This window comes from Leuciscus leuciscus (assembly GCF_965113295.1).
Source record: "Leuciscus leuciscus genome assembly, chromosome: 1".
Lineage (NCBI taxonomy): Eukaryota > Metazoa > Chordata > Actinopteri > Cypriniformes > Leuciscidae > Leuciscus > Leuciscus leuciscus.
The window spans coordinates 35,637,458-35,653,199 of NC_138725.1; the positions used below are offsets into that span (position 1 = coordinate 35,637,458).

General features: G+C 37.5%; 1 protein-coding gene across 5 annotated transcripts in view; it reads right to left on the minus strand.

The window, feature by feature from the left end:
* mast1b (microtubule associated serine/threonine kinase 1b) overlaps nt 1-14,796 on the minus strand; it is a 37,254-nt gene extending 22,458 nt beyond the window's left edge. For 2 of the 5 annotated variants that reach the window (XM_082164436.1, XM_082164437.1), the window contains exons 1-2: nt 14,495-14,796; nt 3,474-3,502 (exon numbers count right to left, since the gene is read on the minus strand). In XM_082164436.1, coding sequence (XP_082020562.1) covers nt 3,474-3,502; nt 14,495-14,533 — 68 coding nt within the window. In that variant the 5' untranslated portion in view covers nt 14,534-14,796. Of the gene's footprint in view, nt 1-2,275; nt 2,403-3,473; nt 3,506-14,494 lie in introns of those variants that run through there. The other 3 variants (XM_082164435.1, XM_082164434.1, XM_082164438.1) reach the window with 2 other exon arrangements.
* Between the last annotated feature and the right edge of the window lie 946 nt (nt 14,797-15,742).

A 15,742-nucleotide genomic window follows, 5' to 3' on the forward strand; every position in this document is an offset into this window, starting at 1 on the left:
TCATTAAAAGCCCATCAACTCTGCACCTGAGTCCTCGCTACTTTCACCATCCCCATACCCGACAGTGTGAGTGTGTTTGTGCCCTGCAGTAGAACAACAGCAATACATAAAATACCATTTCCACAGACATCAATCTCAGTCTGTGCGTACAGGCACTCTGAAGAAACAGAGAGGCACTCAGAGAGAGAGAGAGAGAGAGAGAGAGATAAAGAGAGAGAGAGAGAGAGAGAGAGAGAGAGAGAGAAAGCTAATGGAGGAGTGAGAGTGAACGCGAGATACTTGATACGCCTTGAGTGAGTGTATGAGAGCCATTACACACCATTACAGACATACACAGACTCACTGTGTGTGTGTGTCATGTTTTATCTTCATTGTGAGGAGCAAATGTCCCCACAATTAAGGAAAGTAAAAGCTGAATTCACCTACACTGAGCAGAGAGCAGCCGAAAAAATGCTGAATGAACGGACTAAATAAAGTCTTGTAGGGTTTGTGTGAAGGACGTCCCTCTGTTGCTGCTTCTCTGATGGAGCTGCTGATACAACAAAACCCCAAAAGAGAGATTTGATCTTTGATATATGATCGCAGACTATCACAATGATGTCGATCTCGTAAGGAAGCATGTCAAACAGCGCTGCTTAATACAGTAATAGTAAACACACACACACACACACACACAGGTGTAGACAGAGGTTCAGTTAACTCGTAAGGGACCATCCTGAACAGAGCGACCGTTCTTAAAGAGACAGTGCCCTTTTTAATCCTATGAAGCCCACTGTGTTATATTTGATATGCAAAGTTGCCAAATGATCAAAACTTTGCTGACAAACCTGTTGCACACAATCTAAGACATGCCTTCTGTCGTCAGATTGATAAAGTTTATAGTTTGTTTGTTTTTAAGAAGAAAAGGCCTTTCAGTATAATAAAAAAAAAATAAAAAAAACGTCCTCGTGGTTAATGTGTTTTTTGCCATGAAATCTTTACTGATTTTTATAAAGTAGGCTAAATGTAAGAATAACTTTCATTTGTTAGTAATATTTCATGATGCACACTTACTGGACTGAAGCCATTTCGGTTTACTTGATTATCGAGACAGACGTTTTTAGAAAAATCATGTTCAGATACGAGTATCAAATGCGATGGTCAGACTTCTGAGGAAGGTTTATTAGTTCATCTGTCAATCATCATTGTATTGCATTACATTATATGTTTTAAAACGACAGAGCTTTGATCATAAACCTGAACATTTTAAATATCATCTTACTAAGACATATTAGTGGCAGATATAGAGTGACGACTGATATTTATAAGCATTTTATGGAAGTAGTATAAAGATCTTGTTAATTTACATTACAATCAGAATTTCATCTTACTTTCTGGCCATTATTATTATCAGCATCTGCACCAAATTGCATGTTTTTGCTGAATAAAACTGTGTAAACTGAATAAAACTGTTATATGTCAGGCTTTACAGGGTTTGACAGGCAGGACTGACCTTTGCAATAAACAATACAATACAGTGTTGTTTGGTTTGTATTTATTTGTTGCGTTTCTTGTGGACTGTTGATTTTTAAATCTGTTGTTCACAGTATTTTCTCCCAACTGACATCTTTAGAGTTCCAATATTTAGAATTAAATATTCGAGTGAAACATTCTAATTTAGAATTCCTGCATTCTGATTTAGAATTACTCACCTGCACCTAGATATCTTTTAATTATTTTGTCTACAGGTAAAACATTTTTTATAATTATTTCATATGTCAAGCTTTACAGGGTTACAGTACCTCCTAATATTAACATACACTTCATTATTAGAGGTCTGACATCAACCTATACATCTTTCTACTGGGACATTCAGCATCAACATGGAGGATTTAAGACTAAACCTCAGAAGATGTAAGAAAGTGCAAGCTAATGATTCAATGATTCACCAATGCATTCAAATGATCAACAAGTATTCAAAAATGTGAGTCAAATTTTTTTTGCAGGCCTTTGTGACTAATAACACCAGCCTCAACAGAATAAAATGTGGTTCATTATGAGTCAAACAACATAATTTGTGGCTCAGATATGAAACACCATAATATATACACTATTTGCATAAAAATATAATATTAAATCAGAAGCATCTATCACAAGATTGACTAACATGTTAAACTCGCAGCATTAATGAGGTCATTCAGTTAGTGTGTCACCAGCTGCAGGTAAACAATGACATCAGCGACATCTTCATGTGTAGTAAAATCGCATTTAAAAAAGATTTTTAAAAACATTTCACCTTTTAGTGCGACGAAACATGTCGCCCTGCATGATTAAGAGCTCAAAGCCGACGCAGACGCTCGGAAATAAGCAGTGCGCATCACAAACAGCATCAGATGGAGGACGGTTAGAGCGTCTGGCTTTGCTCACACACTGGAAAACAGAGTGCAGGGGGGAATTCTGGGTAAAATCTCGAGGGCAGCGGATGATACCAAGACGAGCCTTGAAAGAGGGGGAGCAGGTGCGGTGCATCCGTTCATAAGATGCTCCTGAGTGAGTGTGTGTGTGTTTCTAAATTTAAGTGCAATATGCTTTTTCCCAGAGGTCACGCTGGATGATATAACTAAGAATCACAACAACAAAAAAATCTAAGTGAACAAGGAAAGCTTTTAGAGAAATGGACAGAGAGAGAGACAGGCATACTGACAAAGAAAGACAGGTTGAGTTTGCACTGCACATAAATAAACCCTTATGAAAAATGATCAAAACCTCTAATATACCAAAGTACAGTTATGTTTCAATCCAGCGTTGTTTTATGCGATAACCTCAAATTTGCATACAAATATGTGGATGGAACACGCAGATAAACTATGATGGGAACACATTTACTGAATAAATCCAAAGACTTAAATATAAAAAGACACTTCACTCGTATAGCTATGAATGGGAGAAATGCAACAGCGCGCAACATGGTAGAATAAGTCTCTTCATAAGTATCTTCTAAAAAAAAAAAGAGCCAATCACCAATTGGCAAAGTCATGTGATTGGATAACTGGACAAACCAGTGGACCAATCGCACTTCAATGCATCTCAAATGCATCTCAAATCTCAAATTCTGTCATCAGAATGAATTGGTTTAATTCCCTCCCAGAAGCGCCTCATGATCGCATTCCCAAATGCCAGGCATTCGAAAGGAGCCAAAAGAGCCACAGTGGCTTTCACGAGCGCAGCAACTTCCAATTTTATCACAGATATTCTGAAACAATTTCCTCGGAAGTAACATTTTTGTTCTCTCGAACACATGGGACGGAAATTGTGCTTTATTCGCAATTGTTTTATGCAATATTGCAAATTCGCAACTTTGGATGGAAACATGGGACTCAAGATTCTCAATTGTTATGGGGCTTTCAACACAAATCCTGATACAAGCATGTAATCCGAATAAAAAGATGCATAAGAATCATTTATCTTCTTCTTATCATTGAAAATGGACTCACCTGCTGTTCTTACGGGGCAGAGGAAGATCCTTCTGGGACGAAGATGACGAGACGGAGACGGAGAAACACACAGAGAGAAGACAGAGATCAGACGGGAGTTTGAAATAAACACAATATCTCAGACACACTTATAATGTCATTCAGTTAGATACAAAACACCAGAATTAGCCAAAAAAAGAGGCACAAACACTTTACAATAAGTTCTCATTTGCTAACATGAAACCTTATTTAAAATGAAACCTTATTTTAAAGTGTTATCGAAAGTTGATATATCATAAGAATCGTGAACTAACGAAAAGCAATACATTTAGCTTACATTAACATTAACAAAGCAAATTTTACAAGCAAAACACTTGACAAAACAAAATTTGTTGGGTTTAAATGATAAAACAATAGATCTAGTGTTGAAAATAAAGGCAGAAACTATTTAATAGCCTATATTTAATGTAAGGCGTGTGAATGTCACTAAATTTGTTTTTGAAAAGGTTTTGTCACATTTTCCGAAAACTGCAAATGAAACCGTCTGTTCGGTTTCTGTGGACAAAACACTGGAACAAACAAACTCAACACACTTGGCATGTAGAGAGAAGCTGATGTTGTTCTGGCAGCGTTCCCGTGCTTCATTTCTCTCGCTGTATGTCTGTGATTGAACCTCATAATATCCTCTCATTCCTCTTACTGACAGACTCTGTGTCTCTCACTGCAGAACTTCAGCAGATGTTCATTCAGACCCAGAGAAACAACACGCCGTTCATGTTAAACTGATCTGAACCTCCAGACAGATTCAGAATTTACTCTTTACTTTCCTAATTCATGTCCGTGGTCTTATTGTGATTGATTTGTCAGAAAACTATGGAAGCTGGTTTCCGGCAAAAAAAAAAAAAAAAAAGCCTGGTAATTGCGAATTGAGAAATAAACTTTTTTAACCTTGCAAATCCAAGTTTATAACTCCCAATTACTTTTTTCTCAGAATTATGAGATATAAACTTGGAATTCTTACTTTTTTAACCTCGCAATTGCAATTTCTTAACTCGCGATGACTTTTTCTCAGTATTGTAAGATATAAACATGGTATTCTGACTTTTTTAACCTCCAAATTCCAAGTTTATAACTCTCAATGATTTTTTTCTCAGAATTGTCAGATATAAACTCAGAATTGTGAATTACAAAGTCCAAATTGTGAGATCCAAACTTGCAATTACAAGACAAAAGTCAGAATTTTGAGATAAATTACCTTTTTATTTTTCATTCTGTGGCGGAAACAAGCTTTCCATAGCAAACACACAATTTCAGCATAAAAGCTTTTGCTGAACACAGGCCGCTGTCACCTTTAGCCAACTATATTATAACAAAATAAATATAGGCTAACATTTATGCACGTTATGTTACTCAACAAATAAAGCTTGCAGCAGCTTTAATCAACAAACACTGTTAGCCTCAATTGACATTGATCACTAATCAATAGGAGCGCTCTGTCCTTGGGCGCGTCACGTGTGTGTGTGTGTGTGTGTGTGTGTGTGTGTGTGTGTGTGTGTGTGTGTGTGTGTGTGTGTGTGTGTGTGTGTGTGTGTGTGTGTGTGTGAGTGTGTGTGTGTGTGTGTGTGTGTGTGTGTGTGTGTGTGTGTGTGTGTGTGTGTGTGTGTGTGTGTGTGTGTGTGTGTGTGTGTGTGTGTGTGCCTCACAGGAAACCAGATGCATGTAAAACACTATCTAGAGATGAAACCTGTCAAGATCGTGTCCAGGTATAAAGAAATGCACCATTAAGAGTTTTGCATTGTGATATTATTTTCATGTCAACTAAACATTTTTCCTTCAAATTCACGTTGCTGGAATGCAAAAATCAGACACATAAATTTTAATTGTAAAATACGTAAACATATTGGTATTTATGTTACTGCCAGTGCCTATAATACTAATTTGATAATAATAACAATAATACAGATATGATAATCATTATTGAGATTATTAGCATTACATAAACTCAAAAGTTAAACATCCAACCATTACATTACAGTAATACGATGTTTTTGGCAAAAATGTGCATGAAAATAATGTTGCAACCTATAGTTCAGTCCTGAAACTCTAGAGGGCGCCAGCTGATCAGTCCTTTACATGCATTCTGCAAGCAATCACATCATTACCACATCATGGCACAAGTTGATTGGCTTCTGCTGATCTCACAGCCAATGAGATTGCTTGCTCAACATTTAGGCAAAATAGTCTGCTTCAGTGTTTGCTGTGAGTTACGTCTTTGTTTGCTGGGACCCTCAACCTCCCCAGCTCCACCTGCCTAGATCTGATACAGGATTTATAGGATTTACAGGATGTCTGTGTATCTATTAACAGTAGTAAGTCCATAATTGCTCTGCAGAAACAGGAATAATCAACAGCAGCAGCAGCAGCAGCAGCAGATCTAGTCCGCCATGACAAAATACATTAACATTGCCATATTTAATAACATGATAAAAGTTGTCATGTTGTCATGATTGAAATACATGGTCATAGAATTGTGTGTTTTTTTCTCCTAGTAACATAAGAAGCAAAAAGCAATGAAAGCTTTTAAGTTAAAAGTGTGTTTTGAGGCGAACAATTACCTAGAGATGTTGTCATGAGATTCACCTGATCAAAAATATTACAAAAATAAACAGATTTTGTGAACAGCTACAAAAAAATATAATAATATTTTTTTAAAATAAATAAATTCTAAATGTTTCAGAAGGTTTTCGCATATTAAAGCTCAGCAGGGCTGAAAGTGGCCTTCAACATCTTCATTTATGACAATAAGAAAGGAAAAGTCTGTTTCAGAACATGTTCAGAAGTGCTGTATTTTTAGCATTATTATTCAGCAACAGAAGATGCTAATTTTGCATTGACTGACTGATCAAAAGTCGCACCATAGGGATGGGCGATATGGCCTAAAAAATTTATCACGATAATTTCAGGTATTTATTGCGGTAACGATACACATGACGATAAATTATTTTCTTCTGTAAAATATCAGATTGTTATGTTTAAGTTGTGTTTTGTTTAATTCCATTTTTTTTCTCTTTATTTTTTTCAATTTCTTTATTTAAATTTCGTTTTTATTTATTTAAATTTCGTTTTTTTTATTTTTTTAAATTTCGTTTTTATTTATTTAAATTTAGTTTTTATTTATTTAAATCTACCCTTTACTGTGTCAGTAATTTGTTAGTCAGAAAAATATTAGACTACCTTTTTAAAAGTATTGCTTAAGTTAACAGACCTGTGTGTGTGTGTGTGTGTGTGTGTGTGTGTGTGTGTGTGTGTGTGTGTGTGTGTGTGTGTGTGTGTGTGTGTGTTTTATATCACTAGTGCAGTGTCCGTGCAGTGTCCGTTCTCGGAGCATATAAGCCCTGCTCGCGTGAGGTGAGCAGACACACTCGGTCTCTCTCGCGCGCAGACACACTCGGTCTCTCTCGCGCACTTTCGCTCGCGCGCGCAGACACACTCGGTCTCTCTCGCGCACTGTCGCTCGCGCGTGCAGACACACTCGGTCTCTCTCGCGCACTGTCGCTCGCTCGCGCAGTTCATTTCGCTTTTGTCCAGTCCGGCACCTCATATGCCGCTTCCCGCTTTCTGATTTTCTGTAACCAAACCAGTTCCAAATTGTGGAGGTAGCTCCTTGCTTAACAACAAGCTTCTCCTCAGCCTCACGTCCGCCTTCCGCCATGCTTCACTCCGCACGTGAACAGTGAATCGGGCACGCACAAAACTACGTCATCAACTAGACTTATCGTTATTATCGCGAGGAGACAAATTTTTATCGTGGGGAGAATTTTCAGCGGTATATCGCAAACGATAAGATATCGCCCATCCCTATCGCACCACTGCGCTCTAGTCTGCTTCCATGTTTCTTATTGATCATCAATAAAAGTGTGTGTTTCCGTGACAACACAGGCTCTGGTAAAGTGTGCCGGTGTGTGCTGCCGACATGTTAACATCGGGTCACCCTGTGAATAATCCCTCCAGAGGCTCTTAAAAGCTGTGGCTCCGTCTCCGTCTCTATCGACTGTGGTGAAGCGCTCTCTGACTGACCCCACAGGTCAATTATACTGTAAATACCATGAGAGATCACGAGTATTACAGCACGCATGTCAAAATATACACTCACACAGCACTGATCTTTAGCTGTATGACATTTTTCCCTGCGTCGTTCTGTTGTTTTTAAAGTGCTTTCTACAGTAAGTGCCATTAAACAAAATGGCAAAGCCATATTTTCCAAATATAATTTTTGTCATGACAACTCAAGTGTTTGGAAAGGTAATGGATATGACAAAGTTGATATGTTTGGTCTTGGAGAAATATATCTGGTACACTGTTATTGCGGCTGCTGTTGATACTCATTTATCTTTCTCATTAACGTTGTACAGTTGTCAACACAGACTGAATTAATCTTACTGAGGGTTGAAGTGAAGAGTAAGTCTGTTTTATGATGATTACACCAAAACATCTGGCGATGAAAACATGTATTCGTTTCAGCATTATAAATTCATGAGGCGTTCTCGTCATTAAATTAACCTTCCGTGTAAAGCAACAGAAGGCTGCAGCTCAGCTCTTGTTTTTCTGGAGAAAGACGTGGCACTCTGTTTGTTTCACTGTGACTCACGTGTTTAATTTTAGCCAGTAATTGAGTTTCCGTCTTTAAATGCTGTAAAAGCTTCCCAGAAACCCTGCCTGTGGAGAAGAAGAGTAGCCCGGCGAACTGGAGTGGACAGATGGAGCCGAACGAGAACAAACTCTGAGCAGAGATCAGTCGAGCAAAGCACTTCAGATGCAGTAATGGAGCACGAGCCCGAAGCCTGAGAGATGCGTTCAAATATTAGACAGTTAGAAAAGATTAGACAGGGGTTTTAAAGCAAATTATCGCAATTAATTATCACAATAACATATGGATGAATTATAAACCGTTTGATAATTTGGTAACAGCCTTTATGTATACTGTATTATATCTTTTCATAAATAATTGCAACCAAATTTAAAATGCTGTCACGATTTTGGGTTTGTTCTTGTCATGCTTCATGTCTGTCATATGATTCCCTGTTTGTCATGTGATCCTGCCATGTGTCTTGTCATTGGTTAATTGTCTGATCATTGTTCACAGGTGTCCCTTGTCTTGTCTTTAGTCTGTGTATTTAAGCCCTCATGTTTGACATGTGTCTTTGTCTAGTTTTAATTCATGTAACCACTGTTGTGCGAGTTTTTGTTCATAGCTTTTTGTCTTGTTTCATGCCACGCCATGCTTTTGTTTCATGTTTTTGGATTATTTTGTCATTAAAGCTGCACTTGGGTTCTCACGGCTTGCCTTCAGTGGATACTTCTTACAAATGCATTATAGTATTTGCAAATGTATTGTTACATTTGCAATTGGTTGTTTCTTATGTGTTTAAATGCTTTATACTTTATAAAGGTGTAAGTATAACTATTATAAATGTGGTTACAATTATTCATTCGGCAATTATAAGGTGCATTAAAGACATAATTAATTAATTAAAATACTTTTATAATGCCTTACTTATAAAGACATAAAGCACAGGCGAAGCTCTGCTACTTGGGCGCAGAGATATCAGATATCTTGAGCGCAGAGATAGCGGATTTCAGGTGTTGCGTGATATCTCTGCGCCCAAGTATCAGTGCTTCACCCCAATATAGTCCCAAGTCAATAACTGCCTAGAAAATCGCCTAGTCTTAATCTGCATTGCTATTTGTACTCGTTGTGAATACGCAGGCCACAAGAAGGATTTTATTTAATTTTTTTATCACTTTTACTCACGGACAAGCTATTCGGCAACAAAGGATTCCATTCATTATGCTAAGCTAAGCTAGCGGCAAAAATGCGTTTGCCCACCTATCTAAATGTAGGGGAGACGGTGAATAACCCCTATTTAAAAAAACGGTGGCGTGTTCCTTAACGAAAGGGATAATGCACATCCAGACGGTTGTTATCTCAGAATAAACCCAGACAGGGTGATGAGGAGCGGAGGGGTCTTGCATCAGCCTGAAGGGGGTTCATTCTGAGATAACAACCGGCTGGATGTACATTATCCCTCTTATTACACGGCTACTTGCCACATAAGTAAATAATTAGACATGAAATATTGATCTGAGTTGAAATATTTTATTAGGTCTTTAAACGCAAAGCGTTGCAGCGCGGCAAGTTCAAACTAGACGGACATTTAAGAGATACGGTATACAGTAATACCACTGATTACACAGCATTTCGCCACATACATAATTATGGAGATAAGAGATATTGATTTCAGATTAAACTGTTTTAAAATCGTACCTGTTTGTATCTTAATCCAACTGTGTACAAAACAATAGTCACAAAATGGCAGCAGCGTTTGTATGAAACAAGAGAGAGCGACTCCATGATACTGGATGGCATAATTAAATAACTGTGCACTGTGCACAAAATATTGATTCGAGTTTTAATATTTTATTAGCTCACCAAATGAAAAACTTCCACGAAGAAAAAACGTTCCTAGCAAGCGTATAGCACTGCTGACTTCAGTGACCCGGATGAGCCTGTCTTTCTGCTTTGAGTGGTTGTTATCTGGGAATAACTTACCGCTGGATGGCGCGATTGACCAATCAGAATCAAGCATTCCACAGAGTCGTGTAATAACTAATGTTAACAAATGAGACCTTATTGTAAAGTGTTACTGAACTTTCTAAAACAAGCAGATTCCACTTTCATATTTTGACAGACGTACATATTTGCGCTTTAAACCGGTCAGATGGTGAAATGGGTAAAACAGACTATATAGAAAAACAGACTTATACTGAAGACATTTGAGTCATATAAACAGACCATAAAAATCACAGAGTTTTTTGGTCTGCTTGCCAACCACCCATAATCCCCCAAGAAACCACTAATCATAATCAACATCCTAACAACCATCTTAAGCACCACTTTCTTTAGAAAATGTAAAAATCTGCTTCTACATATTATATTTCTCTCTTCAACACGAGCTGAATAGAGTCTGATCATCATTGACTCTACTTGCAGACGATCCGGCTGAATGACGACGCGCTGAAAAGCAGTCTGAGCTTTAATGAAATGGCACAAGCTGGGCCTCCTGCCCACCGTTTGGTGCAAACCCATCATTTACTGCGCCAACCCTATAATCTGAGCATCATTAACCTAAGAGCGTCTCGCCCGCGTGCCAGCCAACAGCACGCAAAACAGCCTGAGAGTTATCGCTGCGCCTTCTGCCGGGATTTTCGGGATTTCCTCCAACTATTTTTCCTAATGGCTCTCTGCATCAGGAGAAAATGTGCATCAGATGCCTTCAGTGATTAAACGAGAATGGCCAGACTTACGGAAATCTACTGGAGTCTGCGACAAAGTCTCAAGGGTCGATTACAGGAACGAACACGAGGATGGATGCAGTCAAGCTCCAAAAATGGTGAAAAACGTATAAAAATGCATTTAATTTCATCTCAGGAAAGCTACGCTGAAGAAAAAAAAAAAATTTGTTTAAAAGTTTTTATTTCAACAAAAAATTGCAGCAAGTTTTTGATGAAAATGTCTGTAAAAAAATGTTTATTCATTAATTTAAATGATTGAAATAAAGTTTTTCTGAGAAACCAGCAGATTTACATAAGTCTGATGAACCGCTTTATAGAAATACTTTCTAAAATTACAACAAAGTAATACTCATTTGTAAAATGTATAGAGTTTAAAAAGTTGTGTTGTGGAAGTTTTATTTAAAGAAGGATATACTAGTAAATTAACACAAAAATGCAGGTAAAGCGGGACGCATAGGCTATAGAAACAAAGGGAACAAGGGTAAGATATGGATATTTCGATGAATTTACAATAAGGTAAACTTTACAATAAGGTTTAATTTGTTAATATTAGTCAACCAAATCAGTTAACATGAGCAAGATTTCTACAGCAATATGTCTAAAGCTATTCAGTGTCCATAGCGTATTAGTTGGCTGGAAAAATAACTCTATATAGGAGCATATACGCACTAAAGATTAATTATATATATATTACTATACCTGTTAGTGACATCTAACAGGTATTTAGCAGTGACATTGTCACGCTTTTATATTTACAACAAAATAAGCTAGCTGCCTGCACATATATAATAGCATTGTAATATAACATCTATAACATATAATATATGTAACGATAAAGTTTAAAGTGCCTTCATGAATGAAAAAGCAAAACACACCTGATGCACATTCTTTGTTCTTCATTTTCTAGAAGTTTAGAGTTAAAAACCTCGCTGTATTTTTGTGTAGTTAACTAAGCTAAACTTAAAAAGCTAAACTAAGTTAACCATCTTACTCTGACGAAAGTGACTTGAACAAATATTATATTTATAATATAAAATGTATATGTTTGAATAAATTTGTCTTGAATATTATTACAGCCATCATTTAAATATCTATATTTCAGATTGAAACATATGTATTTTATTAAAAACTATAAAAACTGCAATTTAAATGTTTGTAAAACAAAATTATTTGAGTGTTGATTATGAAATCAATTTGATTAATGAATTGATCATTGAAAAAATTGCCATTGAAATTATTTTCAAATAAAAAATTGTGGTTTTGGTCTTTTGGTAAAAAAAAATCATTTTGACGCATCACTAAAAATATCATCAAAAATGATGATAAAAGTAGGCAACTGATGAGCCGCATGCTAAAACACTCTTGCAATGTGCATGCGGCGCCCTGCTGCATGATGGGAGTGACCTTTGACCTCTGAGACGGTGTTGCACCATATGGCAGCAACAGTGCAGCGGGAGGAGGGTGTTAACTGAATAACCGACACAATGTGTGTGTGCGACGCACAGAAGACACCCGAGGGACACGGAAACAAACGGTGGAGGGCAATTATTCTCACACAGAGCAAAAAATATGTCACATGTCTGAAAAACACAGTCACACACAATGCCAAGCAATTATATTCTGCATAAATCAAGCCTATTTTAGGACCATTAAGATTTTTTTCTTTTGCATTCTGACATTTTTTATGACAGCTTAACACATTTCATCCCAAATTCTCATTACTGTAAATTGAAATACTGATAATAAATGTTTGCATGGTCGTAACATCTATGTGCATGCTGAAATATGGTTTATCTTCGTACTTTATGATACAATTTGGTTTGATCTTTTTGAAGGACACATTTCATCCCAAGTTCTCATTACTATAAATGTCAGATAATCTCTGGAACTGATACTGATACATTATTTTTAATTGTAAAATGGCTGGTAGTATTTGTTGTGCTGCATTTAATTTTTCCTGATTTAAACAAAATAAAATAATATTTTTTTTTTAGATTAAAGAATTTTTTCCTACTGTATTTTAGTAATGATAATTATTTTAACAATATGAAAAAAATTTGCTTAATTGTCATGAAAATTATGTATGCAGAATGAACACAAAAAATAAATGAATAAATTGCCCTAAAAATAGGCTTAATCTATGTCAAACATAATTGTGTATTGTTGTGTTTGTATGGTTGATTTTGGGCTGAAATTCTCAGATAACACACAGACCGTCCGTCTCTCTCTTTCTTATCATGTCTCAGATTTCATGAACGTCTCTCTACTGATGAGAGAGTGTGTGTGTGTGTGTGTGTGTGTGTGTGTGTGTGTGTGTGTGTGTGTGTGTGTGTGTGTGTGTGTGTGTGTGTGTGTGTGTGTGTGTGTGTGTGTGTGTGTGTGTTTGTGTGTGTGAGATATCATATCAGACTGATTGTGAAACTCTAAATACACAAGCGGATTCTGATGTCGACACACACACACCCGTCCCAGCAAAGCAAAGGATTCAGATAAGATACTGAACACACACACACACACACAAGCAAACATCATCATCATCACGGCTCAGAGCTCCTAAATGTTAAAGCAGCTGAATTATTTTCACCTTACAAACAAATACCGTCAGATGGCATTTATACTGTAACAATGCAACACATTCAAATGCCACAGTATTAACTAAATACAAATCCAAGGTACTGCCGAAAAACAAGATATTATTACTATAGCAAAAATACAGAAAAATACACTAATACCATGATACTGAGTGATTACCATATTAGTTTACCATGGTATTTCAAAGAATACCCTTGATAAAACTGTCCTTATGTGGTCCAATCAGATACAAGGTACTTTAAAGAATACCATGATACTACCTCTATACATGGTCATAAAACCACAGTATTACCATTGTACATGTCCAGAAAACATGGTACTACTTACTATAGTGCATGTCACACACTAATACAGTACACACTTATACCATCGTACGCTGATATACACCAGTGATTATCATGCATATTTACCATGGTATTTCAAAGAATACCACTCTCCGTTGGTTAGACTGTCATTAGGCTATAGCCTACGTTCCAGTCAGAGTATCAGATAGTAATACCATGCAATTTTTTATACCGTAGTACTGAATGTTTAACATATTTATTTTATACCATGTTACTTCAAGGAATCTCAAAGAATACCATGGTAAGCATGGCGAAAAACCACAATATTATCATGGTACGTACCCAGAAAACATGATTTCACTATAGTAATGTTACATGTTTAGAACACACACTAATACCATGGTATTGAATGACTACCATGTTCATCATTCACCATGGTATTTCATATAATACCACTCCCCATTGGTTAGACTGTCCTAATATGGTCCAATCAGACTGTTTCAGACAGAAAATCATGTTTTTTTATAAACCATTGTACTGAATGTTTACCACATTCTTACACCATTGTACTTCAAAGAATACCCCATATACATGGCCAAATACCACAATATTACCATGGTACATGGCCAGAAAACATGATTTTACTATACTACATGTTTAGAAAACACATTAATACCATGGTATTGAATGACTACCATGTTCATTCAACCAATGTACTTCAAAGAATATCCCATATACATGACCAAATACCACAGTATTACCATGGTACTCTTCCAGAAAACATTATAGTCCGAAGGGATGTGTGTATCTGACCTGCAGTCGCCTGCGCCTGATTATTCCCGAATCATCCATGTCGTGTCCGTTAGAGATGCTGCTTTTGCTGCTATTGTGTGGATCAGAGGAGGCTCAATCCGCTCGGGTCCATCGAGACTTTGTTATCAGGACGCCACGCGTTTCTTGTTCATCGTTATCCAGCTCATATCGCGTATCTGAGAGGCTGGAGGAGGAGGATTCACAGGATTCACAACACTCGCATCCCAAAGAAGAGTCTGAACGCTCAACGCTGGACTCACTCACAACCGCACGCTCGTGACGTCATAAAAGGAACGTGCGCGAGATCATTCGCTGCGAGCGCGTCCGTTCATTTTAGCATCAGCATCAAAATCCCCCCTCTCTCTCGCTCTCGCTCTCGCTCTCTCTCTCTCTCTCTCTCTCTCTCTCTCTCTCTCTCTCTCTTAGTGTTGTTCATTCATGTCATCCTCTCTATCTCGGGGATTTTACAGGGATAGTTCACCCAAAAATGAAAATGCTGTCATTAATTACTCACTCTCGTATCGTTCCAAACCCGTAAGACTTTCGTTCAAAGCTAATCTATATTAATTTAGTGGTTTAGACACTCGATCACTTTTTATGATGAAGAGATTTAATTAGGCTTTTATTCACATACACATCAGTTGCTTAACGGAGCTCAAGCATCTTCGCTTTACGTGCAAGAGCCAATGAAGTCCATTCTCATGTGTTACATTTTAGCTTCCTCAAGAACCAATGAGGATCATTCTCGTGTTGCGCATCACGTTTGAGCTTCCTCAAGAACCAATGAGGTTCATTCTCGTGTTGCGCATCACGTTTGAGCTTCCTCAAGAACCAATGAGGTTCATTCTCGTGTTGCGCATCACGTGAGCTTCCTCAAGAACCAATGAGGTTCATTCTTGTGAGTTATGCAGCACATTTGAGCTTCAGCAAGAACCAATGATGTTCATTCTCGTATTACACAGCACGTTTGAGCTTCAGCAAGAACCAATGAGGTCCATTCTCGCGTTACACAGCACGTTTGAGCTTCAGCAAGAACCAATGAGGTTCATTCTCGCGTTACACAGCACGTTTGAGCTTCAGCAAGAACCAATGAGGTTCATTCTCGTGTTGCGCATCACGTTTGAGCTTCCTCAAGAACCAATGAGGTTCATTCTCGTGTTGCGCATCACGTTTGAGCTTCCTCAAGAACCAATGAGGTTCATTCTCGTGTTGCGCATCACGTGAGCTTCCTCAAGAACCAATGAGGTT